This window comes from Catharus ustulatus, chromosome 8 (assembly GCF_009819885.2).
Source record: "Catharus ustulatus isolate bCatUst1 chromosome 8, bCatUst1.pri.v2, whole genome shotgun sequence".
NCBI lineage: Eukaryota > Metazoa > Chordata > Aves > Passeriformes > Turdidae > Catharus > Catharus ustulatus.
The window spans coordinates 35460255-35476621 of NC_046228.1; the positions used below are offsets into that span (position 1 = coordinate 35460255).

Genomic DNA, 16367 nt, shown 5'->3' on the forward strand with positions numbered 1-16367 from the left:
TTAAATTAGCAGATCCAAGAGTCTTTCTGAAAGAGTGGAAGATGAAAAACTAAAAGAGGCAGGGAAAACAGCATAATACATGTCAAATGCGGGTGTGAGTAGAGTTTGTAACTTTTTCTCCACAAAAGTAAAAGCTAATAAAAGGTAAGAGTGTAACTTTTCAGCTGAGATATAGCCACTTGACTTGATCTGGAAAGAAGTTAAGTTTTATGGTAGAAAATGGATTGGAAAACAAGCAACATTGTGTTATTACTTTATTGCCCACTGAAGGTAAGTTTTTAGTCCACAAGAGTGTGTTTTTTCACTATAACCAAATACTGTAGTCTAAGTTTTATTAAGCCCATAAAAATGCACATAGTAATCATAAATGCATATAAAATGCAGCATTACTGGAAGACATACATACACACATCATTATCGGTTTTTCCTTGAAAAAGTATAGAGTCATCATTTAATGTTGACCTTTGTATTTTTTTCATGGCTCGTTTTTGTGTGAACAGTCATTTTCCTCAAAAGACTTCTTAAGGCTTCATGAATAAAGCTAGTGGTAGAAACTGAGAGCACATAAAAAGCCTGTAGAAGATATTTCTGTTCCACAAAATTAGAAGCAGAGACTACATGAGTGCGTTTTTCCATTTGTGGTTTGAAGAGAGCAGGCTAACAGTTCTAATCAGTTTACACAGAATATATAATTCATATTGAAAGCTATACTGGCTGCTGTAATGCTGGAATTCAAATGTTATTCCTCAGCTCGGTATTCAGTTGCTCTCCTGCAAATCAAATACTGTCCGAACTGCGATTATTCAGGATTAACCTCTACCTCAGTGGATTGCTGGGCTGTTCTTGTATCCATTTGTGCACCATCCTCCTTCAGGCCTTTTTAATTCCCACTGCCAGGGAGAATTCATATACAGTAAATTCACGAATACAAGCCGCACTGAGTATAAGCCGCATCTCTGGGTGTTGGCAAATATTTCGGTTTTTGTCCATAGATAAGCCGCTCTGTCGTTCGCAGCGAGGACCCGTGTGCAATTAGTAACAGAACCGCGGGAGGGCGGGGTTTACTGGCTGAGCTAAGGCTGTGCAGGCTCGGCCCGCTAGGGGCCACTGACGGGGCCAGGTGGCCCAGCCCAGTGCTGCCGCTCGGGGCCGGCCGCCGCTGCCACTGGGCTCGGTCACCCCGGGTCGGCGCTGCCCCGCGGTGGCAGGCAGGGACAGAGCTTCCCCCGCTCCTACGGCAGCGGCGGCGGGCGGGGACGGAGCTTTCCCGCGCCCGTGGCGCCGGCGGCGGGCGCGGACAAAGCACCCCGCCTCCTCCCCGAGCCGCGGCAATGGCGGCGCGCACTTCCCGCCCCCCCCCGGGCCGCGGCAATGGCTGTGCAGGGCTCCCGTTGGCTCCCGGAGCCGCGGCAATGGCGGCGCCCCACCCCCCGTCGGCTCCCCGGGCCACGGCAATGGCGGCGCGGCCCCCCCCGCGTCCTCCCCGAGCCGCGACAATGGCGGCGCCCCCCCCCGTCGGCTCCCCGGGCCGCGGCAATGGCGGCGCGGCCCCCCCGCGTCCTCCCCGAGCCGCGGCAATGGCGGCGCTTCCCCCCCGTCGGCTCCCCGGGCCGCAGCAATGGCGGCGCGGCCCCCCCGCGTCCTCCCCGAGCCGCGGCAATGGCGGCGCTTCCCCCCCGTCGGCTCCCCGGGCCGCAGCAATGGCGGCGCGGCCCCCCCGCGTCCTCCCCGAGCCGCGGCAATGGCGGCGCTTCCCCCCCGCGTCCTCCCCGGGCCGCGGCAATGGCGGCGCGGCCCCCCCGCGTCCTCCCCGGGCCGCGGCAATGGCGGCGCCCCCCCCCGTCCTCCCGGGGCCACGGCAATGGCGGCGCTTCCCCCCCGTCGGCTCCCCGGGCCGCGGCAATGGCGGCGCGGCCCCCCCGCATCCTCCCCGGGCCGCGGCAATGGCGGCGCGGCCCCCCCGCGTCCTCCCCGAGCCGCGGCAATGGCGGCGCCCCCCCCCCGTCCTCCCGGGGCCGCGGCAATGGCGGCGCCCCCCCCCCGTCGGCTCCCCGGGCCGCGGCAATGGCGGAGCCCCCCGCCCCCCGCCACCTCTCCTCCCCGAGCCGCGGCAATGGCGGCGCCCCCCCCCCCCCTCCTCCCCTGGGCTGCAGCAGAGGAGGGAAGAAGAGAGCTCTCCCGCCTCTCTCCCCGCCCCCCGTGCTGCCTGCAGGGAGCCAGGGCAACACGGTAACACTGTAACAATTGCAAAATGCCGGCTTTTACTGGCCGGTGCTTGACTCGGCACTCTGGCTGGCACGTCTGGGGTTGTAAATGTCAGAAAATTATTAATATATTAGCCGCACCCGACTATTAGCCGCACTTCCGGGTTTCCACCAAAATTTTTGTCAAATTGCTGCGGCTTGTATTCGTGAAATTACTGTACATGTTGAAGTCACACTGTACCTGGTTAGTGTTCCTTAGAGGTGTGTATAAGAAGTACTTTTGCTTGGTTTTGTGGAAAACCAGTAAGTTTTTGTTCTGATATTTACTATGTGTTAAAAAAAGGTAAAAGGATCAGTACTGTAAACTTCCTAGACTGTGTTTGAAATCTGGTGACACACAAGTTCATTTTTTGTGAAATTTGAAGCATACCAGTTTTTATTTTAATAACACTTTCCCAGTATGGTACTAAGAATTTTTGTAGGGTTATCAGTGGGAAGGGTTGGATTGCTAGAGGGTTCTTCACACTAGGCTAAAAAAATCTCCAAAGGACAGACTTCATGTGTACCCTACAGTGCAGTGAAGGATATGGGTGACTTTAGGCTAGGCAGAGCTTTGGAAGGAGGTGTTTAATGTGAAAACAGGAAATCTTCACCAAGAAGAAGAAACAGAAGCTTTCATGGAATTAAGGACTGAGTTATCCTTAGTGATTTACAGTAGAAAAGAGTTGGGACTTTAGGTAAAATAAATGCAAAGAAACTGAGCTTCTGTTGGTGGAGCAAAAGGTATCACATCTAGAGAACATGCTACTTCATTTTGTACAATTTATACAAGAAGAATGTAGCTAGTTAGCAGACAATCTGTTCCTGAGCAAATACTTATTTTTGGGAGTTAATGGAGTGAATTTGACTGAAAAAAAAATCCTTGGGGGTACATATAATTCTTGCTGTGCAGTGTGGACAATAGATCAGCAAAACTGTTCTCAACTGTGAATGAAACAGGTGGTGAGGCAGTGCAGTAATTATTTACTCCTGTACTGCTTAAAAATCTCACTTTTGCATTTGATCTTGCATTTTGTTTTCACTCTGGAGTTAACTCTGAATCAGGATTCATTCCCGAACTACTGTATGTATCCTTAAGTCATGGCTGGAATGTCTCTCCTGAGGATTTCTCTCCCTTTCCAGCAGAATCAGCATAGGAGTCCTCACGGGGAGTAGGCAGTCTCACTTTGCTCGTGAACTTCCCCTTGCCCCGGGGCTCTTAAGGGCTTGGGAACACATCCTTTTTGTGTGCAGAAGGGGTGTTGGGTTCTCTCTGGTGCTTCAGGGAGTTGGTTGAAGATTATCACACCTTTCTGGAAATCCACTGGAAGTAGTTAGTGGCTCTCCAGGGTGTTTTGCCTGAACGTGTTTTCTGTTTGCATTAATACCCAGTGGAAAGCATTGGGAAATCTGAGGTTGAATGAAGCTTGACAACTTAAAGCCTTCACCTTCTGCTTGGGGAGAGAACATTAGGAGATCCAGAGTGTGAATGCACTTGTGTGAGCATAGGCAAGGGAAAAAGCCTTCCACCCCAAGGATGTTGGGACAACTGAGCAAACCTGTTCATGTATAAGGTATCTCTTGTGGCCTTTAAGTGCCTCTTTTTTTGCCTTTCAGTTGTTTGGTAAAGAGCAGGAACTGCAAAAATCTTGACACATGTTTCAGTTGTGCTGTCTCCCAGATACACAAGTCCCATGTAATGTATAAATGAAGGAGAGTAATAGGATTTGTTGAATGATTTTTTTAACCATGTGTAATCTGCTATACACAATCTTACTCTTCAGCAATTTCTAACCTGCAAAGTTGTTGGGTCACTGTATGCTAAAGAAAGGAACCCCTTCCCCAATATTGAAAGGTAGACCCTCACCCACTAGTAAAAACACCAGTTAAAGTGCCTGTAAGAAACTTGTTTAATAACTGCAGGAATAAAAGCAATGTGCGTTGACATATCTGGTGTGCACAGGGAGCGGGCATCAAAAAATGCGCTCTTCAGTGCCTTCACAATCTAAAAATGCATCTGGCTAATGAAATATTTTATCTACTGCCAGTGCTGCACTTACATGCTCAGTTCAAAGTCTTCCTTTCCCACTGCACCTTAATTAGTGTATTAATTGATGTTGCTAAACCTCATTGAGGATGGTTTGTTCTCTGTTTGTTATGTTTTCAAAGAAAAGCTGTGTAACTGCTTTCTTAGTATCTTAAAAATATTTGGAGAAAATGATGATGATTTTTTTCAGTAGAGTTCTGATTTCAATCAGACCAGCCTACAAGAAAGCATTTTCTTTGTCCTGACAAACTTTGCTCTTCAGAAGGACAATTATTTTCCGACTGAGAGGGATCTTGGGTTTTCATTTTGCAGTTTTGTTTTTGAAGTAGAAGTGTGCTTGGATTTGAAGTCCCTCTAAGGGAAGCTAGTTTCTCACAGAGAATACAAAAGAAATGTAATGTATTTGTGTAGTTTATACTGCTTAGGGGAGAGACTGTGATGTAATGAGGATTTCTCAGATTGTGTATTGTACTGATGACAATAAGGTCTTATCTGAGCTAGGGCTTGATTTTTTTAATTTTTATTTTCTTACGGACTGTGGACATTTACTCTTATTAAAACAGCTTGTGGTCCTTATTAGCAACATTATAGCCTCAAAAGAGACTTCAGGTTCACACATGCCCTTCCTCCTGCCTGGAAAATTTGCACACAGGTGTTTGCCTCTTTCCATGTGGTTTACTTGAATTACTGTCTTTTGGATTTGTGTCAAGGAGACCTCTTCAGGGGCTGGTGAGGGAAGTACCAACAGTGAGTGTACTGTTGGCTGAGACCATGCTAATGACTTCCCGAGATATGGGTTGTCTTTGGGTGGAATAGCTGTGGGTCTCATCACCAGCTTCTGAGACTGACTGAGAGCCCTTTTACTTATGCATTAGGTACATGTGGGCAAGTGCTCTTTCAGTGCCAGGAGAAGAAAATTCTGCCCATTTTCTAGTGGAAACAGGAGTCTTACTAACATTAATCAAAACGGAGTGCAGAGGTCTAAATTTGCTGCTGGCACAGCACTGCAGTTTGAACTTCAAATACACTTCCAAAATATAACATGTATTTTATTCCAAGGTAGCCAATACTACTTCGCTCAACTGAATTTTTGTAAGACACTTAATGTAAATAACAAACTTCTGTTTACTGTTGTTAAATGACCAAAGGTAAATTGCTAGTGCTTATGCCCTTGGTTTGCTGCTTGTGCTTTGAGAATACTATTGTGAATTGGGCCACCACCAAGGAATGCTTAGAGCTGAATCGGGAGGGGGAGCATAAGGTCAGAAAGTTGCTCCTCTCTAATATATAGAAAGCCCCTTATTGCTGTTGACTTCAAATAAAAAGGAATACTTGAGGATTAGGAGCTCCTTCCCAACCTGAGCATGCTTTGTCAGAGAAGAGCCACACTTTTTCCCTTCCACTCTCCCACATGGTTGGTAACACACAGGATTTGTCCCCATCTGCTGATCTGTTATATTGAGCTGTTGGCACCAGGTGGTTTTGTGTTCATTCTCATAGTTTGAATAGGGGGGTTGGAGTACACGATCTCTGGAAACCTTTCATCCCAATTTATTATTCTGTGACTGTGACACAATTTACATGCAAGTACTGAAATGTTGGAGCCAGTGTAACTAGGAAACAGGATAAAAAGTTGCTGTAAATTGTCTGTGTCTGCCTTGCTTATCAAGACAGGAACAAAACTGCTTAGAGCAGTACCTCACTGAGAAACAAGAACTCTGTATCACACGTGTTTGTAGTGGATTCCAAGAAATGAAAGTTTTTCTGGAAAGTGCCAAATGAATTTGAAATACCTTATGGTAAAGAGGAAAAAAAGCTGCTGAGAGTTTTTGTCCAGGTGGAATGGCTGGCACTGCCTTTTTATTTTACCTTTGAAACATTACTGCTTTAGGCATAGAAGAGTTTTTAAAACCAATCATGTTTGGATACACAAGCACCTCAGTGACTGGGGCAAAGGAATTAAACCACTGAATCCAATGTGAGTTAATTATTTGGACCAGTAGTGAAAACTCCTGAGCTTCAATTTGAAGAAAAACTACTGTTTTTTTTTTTTTTTTAATTTTTTTGTTCCTTTCATGGGAGGGAATAGCATCATTTTAGGGTTGTATTGTGCTTATATCAAGTCATTTGTGGGTAGTTTAAGCTGAAGAGTTAGGAAGGAGAGCATAGAAGCAGGCCTGTTTTTTCAGATACTGCATTAAAAACCGACATTGTAATTTAAATAAAAGAGAATGTAGTGTCAGTACATTGATGAAAACTGGATTTCTTCAGTCTTGACCATTATTTTTTGTGTGGAAAAGATACTATATCACATGGGTGGAACTAGTGAATTGTATAATACCAGGGAAAGTTGTATGAAGTACTTTTGTGTAGGCACAGGTGTCTAAATCTCAACCTCTTCAGAAAGTGTTTCTTAATCCCTTCTGAATTTTCAATAGGAAAAGTAATTAATTTGTCTATGCACTAATGCCTTGTAATTACTTATTACAATTCTTACAATTAAGTAATAATAATAAAAGCCTTTGGTAGTAGATCAGCACTGAACTTGTGGTGGTGTCCTGAAATGTTGATAAAGGAAGTTTGGCTTTTATTTCATGGCAGCTGAACTGTAGAAGTTGTTGTATGAGTTTTGGGTAGCTCCAGGATAACTGTGGCTGTGTGTTCCCATTTGCAGCACTGCAGGGGTCTGGCTTTCAGGCAGTTTCTGATCTGCATTAACATTGGGGTTGTTGTAGGCTGTGTAGCTACTTTGGGGAGGCTGTGCTGGGTAACAAGTGTGAAGTAGCTTATGGAAGGACTTGGATTACTGCAGTAGGATGAAAAGATCTACTGGATGCCAGTGTCCCAGCCTCTCTTGTACTTTTGTCAAGCTTGTCTCTTGCAACCTGTTGATATTCATGTGCAGTGAGATGCTTTTTCCTTCATCCATTTAAACTTGAGCATTGGAGAAGAGATCCTTACTTTAAAGGAGGCTGGATCTCCGTGGTGTATGTTACAATAGAAGAGTTCAAGTTTCCATATACATTGTCCCAGTTGGTCCACTGTATATACTATATGCTATGATCATTTTGGTTGGAAACCATACTACTTATTAAAAGTATGATCTGTGGATAAGCAGGAATTGCTTTGTGTTTAATTACAAGTCAAGAGAAATGTTATTTGAGCTTTAAGGTCTTAAAAGGAAGTTTAAAAGAACAGTGTAAAAGCTGGTTATGGTTTGAAGGGCCCTGAAAAATTAAGGGGCAAGATCACAAGCAATCTGCTGAAACCTTAGGTTCTTACTTTGAAATTTCCCTCTATTTTCTAAACACCAGTCTGCAGCTGTTACCTGCTGAGTCTAAATTGGGGTGAGGTCATAAGATTTCTCATCACTGTCACCTCTTTCCACAGCTCCTTTTTCCTCCTGCAGTGTTTCCTTGTTCAAAAACATTGTTTGACAAAATATTTCTCCTCTAAAATGAAGGCTTTCTAGCAGAGATGTTTTTTGACAAGTTTGAAGTCTGAGCAGGAATACTTGCTTGCGTAGCTGTTTGCTTATTTAAGTTTGTTTATTTATTTATTTGAGGTTGCCAATCTTGCTTGTTCGTTGTCGACAAATGAAGATGGAACAAAAATCGTCCAAATGGCAGCTAATCACATGGAGACTTTGTGCCCACAGGTAGGACTTGTTCACTTCATTCCTGCTGCAGTGCATTCACCATACACTGCTGTGTTTGTCACACAGTGCAGATGTTCACTTGTGTTCCTTTGATCGAAGTTCACATTCCATTTACACAGCTCAGTGTAGCAAATGGAGACCAAATGATAAATGCAAGTGCTTAGATAATCTCTTCATATTCTGTGGTTAACATAGGAGTGCTTAATAGTGGGTATTGGTTGGGAGTTCTTAAAAACTGTGATTGCAAAAATCTGCTGCTCTTTCTCAAATCACACCTGATTGAATGACCATTGAAATGTGACAAATTTGGAATAATTTATTCTTAAAAAGCAGTACCTGTTTTGGCCTTTAACTTGGAAGACACCACTTGATTTGGCTTTTGTGTAAGTGAACAGTAAAGTATGAATTCTTCTGATTATCACCAATTTAAAAGCTTGAACTTTCATCTTAAGGAAATGAATGGAAAAAAAGCACAGCTACAGATAGACTTTTTCTAAGATATTAAGTACTAGCAATGTGTTCACTTTGTCACGTTCAGAGTTACAGGGAGACAAAAACTTGTGCAGTTAGATCTTTTAGAGCAAAGATTTTACTGATTCCTGTGATTCTGATCTGTGTTGCAGCCTGGAGGCTGCATAATTTCAAGATAATTCTTTGAAGAACACTGTAGTTTACACAGTGGCATAAGTATTCTCACCCTTTTGTGGTAATGTAGTTGAACTGAAAGATGAAGAGCAAATATTAATATGTTCAGTAGCAAACTTTAGAAGTCTATTTTATGCCTGAGGAATAAATGCAAGTCTTGGAGAAAGAATTTTTTGTCAAGGAAGTGTGATGTTCTGCAAATGTCACAAATCAATGTTTCCTCTTGAATAATTCAGTTTCAATGTTTTTTAAAACTTGAAGAGTTCTGTGTTTCACATCACACTCCTATGTGATTTAATGTGTTACTGGATTTGCAAGAAAGCTTCTTCCGGCTTCTTTGTTTCTCCAGGGGTCAGGTGCACTTTTATAATGGATTATTATGCATCCAGATGCAACTTTTTAATTGAAATTCAAACCTCCATATCTGATACCAGAAAGTCCTAAAATCTAATTTTGACTAAAATACTGATTTTTCTTCACAGCCATTTCAGTTTCTAGACTTTTAATTTCCTATAGTAAAATGAAAGTTTCTTGGGTTTATTTCTTTCCTTTTGGTTTAAAGAGTGAATTAGTTGATGATTATAGATCTGACTAAAAAGAGAATATAGAATGCACATGGTAAGATTATGTTACTACTAATGGTGTGTCATTGTGCAGCATTTGCTGCTTTCTTAGATAAAGACTATGCCCTATGAAAGCAATTCACATCTTACCTAACTAAGAAATAGCAGATTCAGGCTCCTGCATTTTTTCCGAACATCAAATTATGCCATGTCATTTAAAACATTCCATATGAAAAATAATTATCTCTTAAGTTCCCTATGGGGCATATCAGAGTTCAGAATGGGGAAATTCATATGCAGAACTGCCCAATTCTCCTAAATCTTCAGAGTGAAAAGAAAGGTATTTTATGTGCTTTGCAAAATATTTCTTGAAGGGAAGGATGGTATGGATTGAAATCTGATATAGTAGAAATAAAATGCCCCAAAAAGTACCGACCAAAAAAACCCCCTAGCACTTAGAGAAAGCACCTTGGAGTCTTGGGATTTTTGCAGATCTAACAGCAAAACTTCCTATGGAGCACAGAGGAAAGGGCAGCTACAGAACTGGCAAACACTAGAGGAAAGCCTTTTGGCTTTTGTTACATTAATCATACTCTACTGTAGGTAAAATGTAGAAGGTTGATTCTGAATCCTCATTTTTTTTTTTTTGTTTTCCCAGGTGAAATTATTAACAAATATTTTGACTCTTTTACAAATGAAATAAGCTGGGCATTTCTATTAGAGCCAATGCAAAACACATAATGATCCTGGAATGTTATGAATGTTTCATGAGAAATTTAATTTAGTGTTGAATCAGTAATAATAAAAAATGAGGAGCTGGTTGCACAGGATTTCATGAAGAATTATTTCTGTTCATATCACTCACTTTTGGTTGGGAGAATTGGGTGTTGCCAGGTAAGATCTCCAGTGTCACTTGCATTGGGAATCCATGTGACTGTCCATGTGTGCCAGCAAAATCTTGACTTCAAATGAGTGCATGGGAGAGAGAGAGAAGGGAAGGAACCAACAGAAATAAAAAAGGTGCTTCTAAAAGCAAGGCTATGAATCTGTAGAGCTGTTTTGCTAATACCCATTTAGGGTTTGTTACCCTTGTGCTTCAGTTCAGTGGTGTGTTTGGGGAGGACTCTGGTTGCTCTAACAGTCTTCTAGAATACCTGGTAGATGGTAAACCTGTCAACAAAGGGAGAATTGTCCTGTGGGAAACCAGAGATGAGCAGATGAGAATATGGTTTCTCTATCTAAGTTCTTCATAGGTTTTTACATTTTTGTGGTCTAATCTGCTTTCAAATCCTGAGCTGCTGTTTTTGAGAAGGATGACCTTGAGCCTAAAGCTGGAACAGTTTTGTCAAAGTGGAGATCAGAGGTGGGTGGTGGTAAGGCAGCAACTAAGATGATCTTCAGTGTGCCAGAGGGCTCTGCCTAGAGCCTTTTATTAGCAGCAAGATCCCTGGAGAGTTGTAAGGAGCAGGGGGGTTGGGATATTTTAGAAGAACTGTATCTGAAATAATGAATTTTAGGCTCACTTCCTTGGAAAGGGAGCTCTCACTAGAGCTTGCTGCTAGTTACCAGAGCAGTACAGAGTAATTACTGGAACATCATAACAGGAAGGAAAATGCAAGAAAAACACACAAATACTCATGATTTATCTTCAGATTATGATAAAAAAACCTTGAAAATAATTTGATGCTGTAGAATATTTTACCACATATTTTAAAGAAGAGGTGTAAGCACTGATAGAAGCAGAACCTTGGATCGTAGTATTTTGGTGAGCTCTGTTTTTCTCTGAAATATTGAGAGATAGATAGAAACCATCTGGTCATAAACTGAGGTGAGAAGCAATTCTGTGTAACTAATGAAAAGTGTGTAACACTTGGCACAGTTGTGAAGGATTCAGCTGCAATTTTGAATGCTATCTTTTCTTACTGCTTAGAACTTAATATGCTGCTAGTAGCTTTTAATACTGCCTAGTATGTGATAAACCAGTAAATATAGAAGGTGATTTTTTGGCTATGGTGATTTTGTAAATAAATCACTGTGGTAGTTCAGGTAACATGGAGAGAAGGTGTTGGGGTGACCAAGATGCTGAGCTGATCAGCAGCAATATATTTATACCCGTGGTGTTTACAGACCATTGAAATACTGATCTGACAGCATTTTATGTTTGGCTTGTCCAGCATAATTCATCTGTTTCTTCAATGCCAACATGACAGTCTGGAACTGACTGCTGTATTTTGGTGTTATAGAGCTGTTTCTCTGTTGACATATGTGTAACTGCATGTGGTACATGCATGAGGAGAAGGGCAAAAATCACCAAGCCTTGCAAGAAACTAGTCCCTGCAGCCTTCCTTTCTTTTTGAATTTTAATAATTTCAGCACTGTTGTAGTGATGCTTTCTTTTCTGTCTTGCTAGCAGACAGTATTAAGCCCATCACATGTCTTTTAGGATCAAGTGAAATGGTCTGTGCTTATCAGTAAATTCAGAAACGCAAGAGAAGCAACAGTTGAGGGATTGAGGGGTTTCTTGGAGAGCATCTGTGTGTGTGTGTCTGCAGAAGGGATCCAGGCAAAGCATCTCCATTCCAGTCCAGTAGCCACTTGTGTTTTCTGCTCTTCCAAGTGCAGTGATGATCTCTAGTTTGGTGCAAAGTGTCATGGAAGCCTTCAGCAGCCTAACAGTGACAGCACCGTGCGCCCCCCCCCACCTAAAAAAAAATCCAACTTGAGCAGCAATGCTTCCCTAGCAGGGCTTATGTGCTTGTGCTCTCTGCTTGCTTTTTTAAGGAAATGATCGTCATTTGTAATGCTTTATAAGTTTTGGTCAAGTTTTCATGTTAATGGTCTATATTTTTTTCCTCAAAATTAAATGTTGTATTTGTGTCTTTGTTAGGAAAATGGATGGAAGCATGTAGCACTTCCTTTGAGCTATGTGTGGATTTACACTTAAATTGTCTAACCCTTTTTTGTTGATACAGGCAAATGGATATTTTTTCTTTCTGTGTAATTTTCTAGGAAGTAGGTAATAGCAAACATGAAAATTCTTGTTCACAAAAATGACTTGATAGCTCATCAGCAGGCAGGATCTTTTGATGTGTTGTATTTTTCAGGTATTGGAGTTTAATATGCGTTTTATAATACTGTGGATTTTTGAAGTTAGCAATTCACATTTCCTGTGTATTTACTCTTTCATGAGAGAAAAGCAATCATCCATTTTGTTATTTGCTCTGGCACATTAAATAGTGGTGAACACTGAAGAAGATTTTTTTTCTTAGCCTCATAAGGACTCTTCACCAATATCACTTTAATAACAAGAGTTTCATCTTCTTGCTTGAACCATCTGTGTGGCATCTCCTTTTATCTGTGTTAATATAATTTCCTTCAAACACAGGGCAGAAGTAATGGGGGAGAACATGGCAAATCAGTGAGTTCTCTGCCATCTGCTTTAAAAGACAGAAAACAGATGTTAGTATCCAACAGTATTGGACTTCTTATGTATCATCTCCAGCCTTTCAGTGGAGAGTTTAATTAAAAGTATGTATTGTGCCTTATTAATACCATCTCTGAGAGGGAAGTTACTCTGCTGAAGTGATGGTTTGCATGTAGGTTTTCATACTGTTGCAAAGTTCATGCACAGTGCTGCTGAAGATGTGGGTTTTGTCATTAACCTTGGTATCCATGGTAGACTGCTTGAGCATTCAGGTGTTTAGTTCTTTCTCGTACATCCTGGTTGCACAACCAATTGGTCTGGCTTACAGCATCAGTGCTGCTGGAGACTTCCCTCCCTCCCTGCTCCCAAGGCCTCTTTGTGCCCCTTCCCTCATGAGTAGCAGTCACATGGCAGCTCAGCAGTGTGGTTCAGGAAGCTGTTGTGAATCCACCTGGGAAGCAGGAAGGTTGTTTCCCTTCAGGTCAGCTGCCCAGGGTAGTTTGCTGTGTGGGTGCCTGAACAGGCCTGCTGGCTCAAGGGAAGGAGGGAGGGCACTCTAGAGGAGGAGCAGCCGCTGCTTTTGGTGGCACTGCAGACTGCCTGATGCCAGCTTGGGCTGGCAGTGGCACAGCTTTGGTGACAGAAGGCAGTGTCCAGGGTTGGTGAAGAGCTGCTGTTACAGGTTACCACCAGACATCGTGTGGAGGAAGTTGTTAGTGCAGTCCTTGGTTGGCACAAGGATGTGTGACCCTGTCTGGGTGGATGGTGCTCTGTACCATCAGGGCAGTGCAGTATTCAGAAGGGCAGTCTGCACTAAAGGGGTGTGTACACAACCAGCTGTCTGGCTATGTGACAGGGACTTCAAGTGGGACAAGGAAAAAATCTTTCCTGTATCCCCTAACATAATGTACTGACACTAGTATTTGCAGGACCTTATCTTGCTCAGTTTATGGAAATTGAGGTTTGTCATTTTCAAAACATGGTGGCAAGCTTATTGAGATACTATGAATCCCAAAACTGTGGAACACCAAAATGTGTTGGAAGGCACAGTGCTTTATGCATCTGTACAAATAAACTTAGATGTTTGCTTTGGCTTGAACTTCTCTAATAAACAGTTTGAAGGAGGAAACCTCCCCCCAGTGTTACTCTTAGGTTCCTCTGAAAGTCTCATGCTGACTGTGATTGCTCTGCTCTTTTCTGATGGTACTTGGAGAGAGAATAATTAACTACAAAATGCCTTGGGGTTTTCAGTCTTAACTTTCATCTTCCAGCATCTGTTGTGTTAGAATAGAATCCTCAGCAAATTCTCACTTTGCAATATTAAACAAAAATACAAACCCTGAGTAGCCTCAGCTTCTGTAGCAACCCAGAAACTGTCCTGTTTTATCCTCTTCTTGCCTCACCTGCGCTCAGTGGACATAGATGTGAGGCTGATGGAGTTTTTTACGGTTGCTGGAGGGCATTTGCTGTAGATTCCTGTTGCACCAAAATGCTATAAATGTTTTATAAACAATTTGGTTTTCCCTTTGCCTTCAGAACTTGAAAATATTTTTCCTGGAAAGGTACTTCATTTTTTATCTTCCACTTCATCGTTTTTTTCTGAATTTATAAGTTAGTTTGAGAGGGTATATTTTGTTGGTGACACTCCTACAGCAAAATGCTAGGAAGGGAAAGCATGACAATAAAGTATCATTATTAGAGACTTCTTGGGGTTAAAAACCCCAGTGAGCCTGGGGAGGATGGTAGGAAAGCTAAGAGTAGTACAAGGCAGCAAGAGAATACCAGTGTTAAGAGATGGAGTTTTACATGGTTTTGGAAGAGAGGGATGGACAGCAATAAAGAGCCAAAAATGTAACTGACTGTAGCATGCAGTAACAGAGAGGTATAAATAGCGTAGGCTGACAAAGGAATTCATTGCTCTTGTTGAAGCAAGGAGCAGAAATCACTGATCCATGGATCCATCTGACATGGCTTTGTTTTGTTGTGCATCTCAATTGCTTTACACGTAACCCGGAGATGTTTTCCAGCTGGAATACCAGCAGTGTGACCGAAATTCTTGTGGATGTTGGCACGCTGCAGTCATCTGGGGATGTAGATGAGGAGCAGATGGAAGCACTTAGGGAAAGTGGTGAGGTCCACACGAGTCTGGTGGAGCTGCACTGATGGCAGGATGGGCTCATGGTCCATGTTCCTGTGCGTGCCTATGTGTCCCATGAGCTGCAGCTGTGGAACAAGCTTTCTGGAGATCTCTTCTGCCTTCTGCATGAGCTAGGAAAGCAAAGGCACAACAATTTCTTTTTATTCCCTGCACACTCTTCCCTTGCCCTTTGTGCAGGGTTGGACTTCAGTGACTTGGGGAATTCTGGCACATCTCTGAGGGAGGGTATTAAAGGAATCATGTGGATGTGGTGATGAACCCCTGGCTCTGGGTGGTCCTGCCTGGCCAGGGAGTTGGGCCAGACTGCCCTCCAGCAGTCCCTTCCAGCACCTGCCATTCCATCAACCCGTGGAGTATCTGATCTGGAGAGGGGGAAAGGGCAAATCTTAAAAGTGTTGGTTCATTCATGTATCTGAGCTTCCAGGATTTTAAAAAGAGCTTTTAAATGGTTTTATAGCAGTAGAATCAAATTCAAGGCAATGGATGACTACCCTTCCTGTGTTCTCATGATTCCGAGTGTGAACTACAATGCTGTAATGTCATTAAACGTGGCAGAATGGTAACATGATCTGCAAGGGGATTTTCTGTGTTCCATTTTGCATTAATATGTGCAAAAGTATCTAGTAATTTGACTGCCTGCTTTACTAAATTCCTAATTAAAAGTAATTAGGAAATGTCACAGCAGCTTTGAAAGTAAAAGTAGCAAGTACAGCAGCAGTTTGTTTCCTTCCTGTATCTCTTAGATGATTGTGCATTATTGTTGACATGGAGGCAGAGTCTTAATTTGCTATTCTGAGTTAGAAAAGCTTTGTTTTAAGTCATAAAGCTTTTGCTACTAGTGCAAACAGAGTAATTTCAGGTGTTGTTTACCAAGCTTATTTCCCCCCAGTATACCTTTACATGATGAATTGATGGGAATTAAATTTCAGTTTTCAGCTCAAGTGATACCATTATGTGTATCATGGGATTGGAGTGCTTTCAAAACTGTTCTTAGGATTTTGTAGGCTACACAGGTAACTTGATATGTACTTGGAGATAATTTTGGATTTAAGAGCTCTATGAAAACCTTTGGTGTTGGTTTTCACATTTTATTTCCCACACGTGCTGGTATTGGCATCCTAGCAGGAAAAGATGTGGACACTATATTTGGCTAGGGTAACCTTACTCTGGATTTTTACTGTCCCTTTCAGTAATTTCCTGGAATGTTGAACTGTTATCCCATGTAGCTTCTGATCCCCAGGAATTGAAATGAGGCCTGGCTAACAGGATGATGGTTGTTGTCCTGCACAGGAGCATTTGCTCTATAGACTCTGACAGTAGGAGGACGTACGTAGAGAGTGTTCTGACCGCAAGGCTGTGAGAACATCAGGACAGGCACACATGATTGAGTGTAAACCTGGTGATGGAGCCTTGTTTTCCTGAGTTTGGCTGAACATCTGCCTGAGGATGGGCATTCTTTGTATTCCTTGGCTTGCATGCATAGCTTCAAGTGTTAATTGCTGGCTGGGGTTAAACCACAAATATTGAATGTCCTAATGCAGGTAGTCTCTTTCCGTTGCTGGTCCTGCTGTGAGTGAAGACAGACACATCACCCAAGTGTTGTTCTGGCACTAATCCTGCTAGAGGAAG

At 42.7% G+C, this 16367-nt stretch overlaps 1 protein-coding gene across 2 annotated transcripts in view; it reads left to right on the forward strand.

The window, feature by feature from the left end:
- CTNNA3 (catenin alpha 3) overlaps positions 1-16367 on the forward strand; it is a 413367-nt gene that overhangs the window by 255747 nt on the left and 141253 nt on the right. For both annotated transcript variants that reach the window (XM_033066154.1, XM_033066155.2), the window contains exon 10: positions 7856-7948. In XM_033066154.1, the coding sequence (XP_032922045.1) occupies positions 7856-7948 (93 nt within the window). The remainder of the gene's footprint in view (positions 1-7855; positions 7949-16367) is intronic.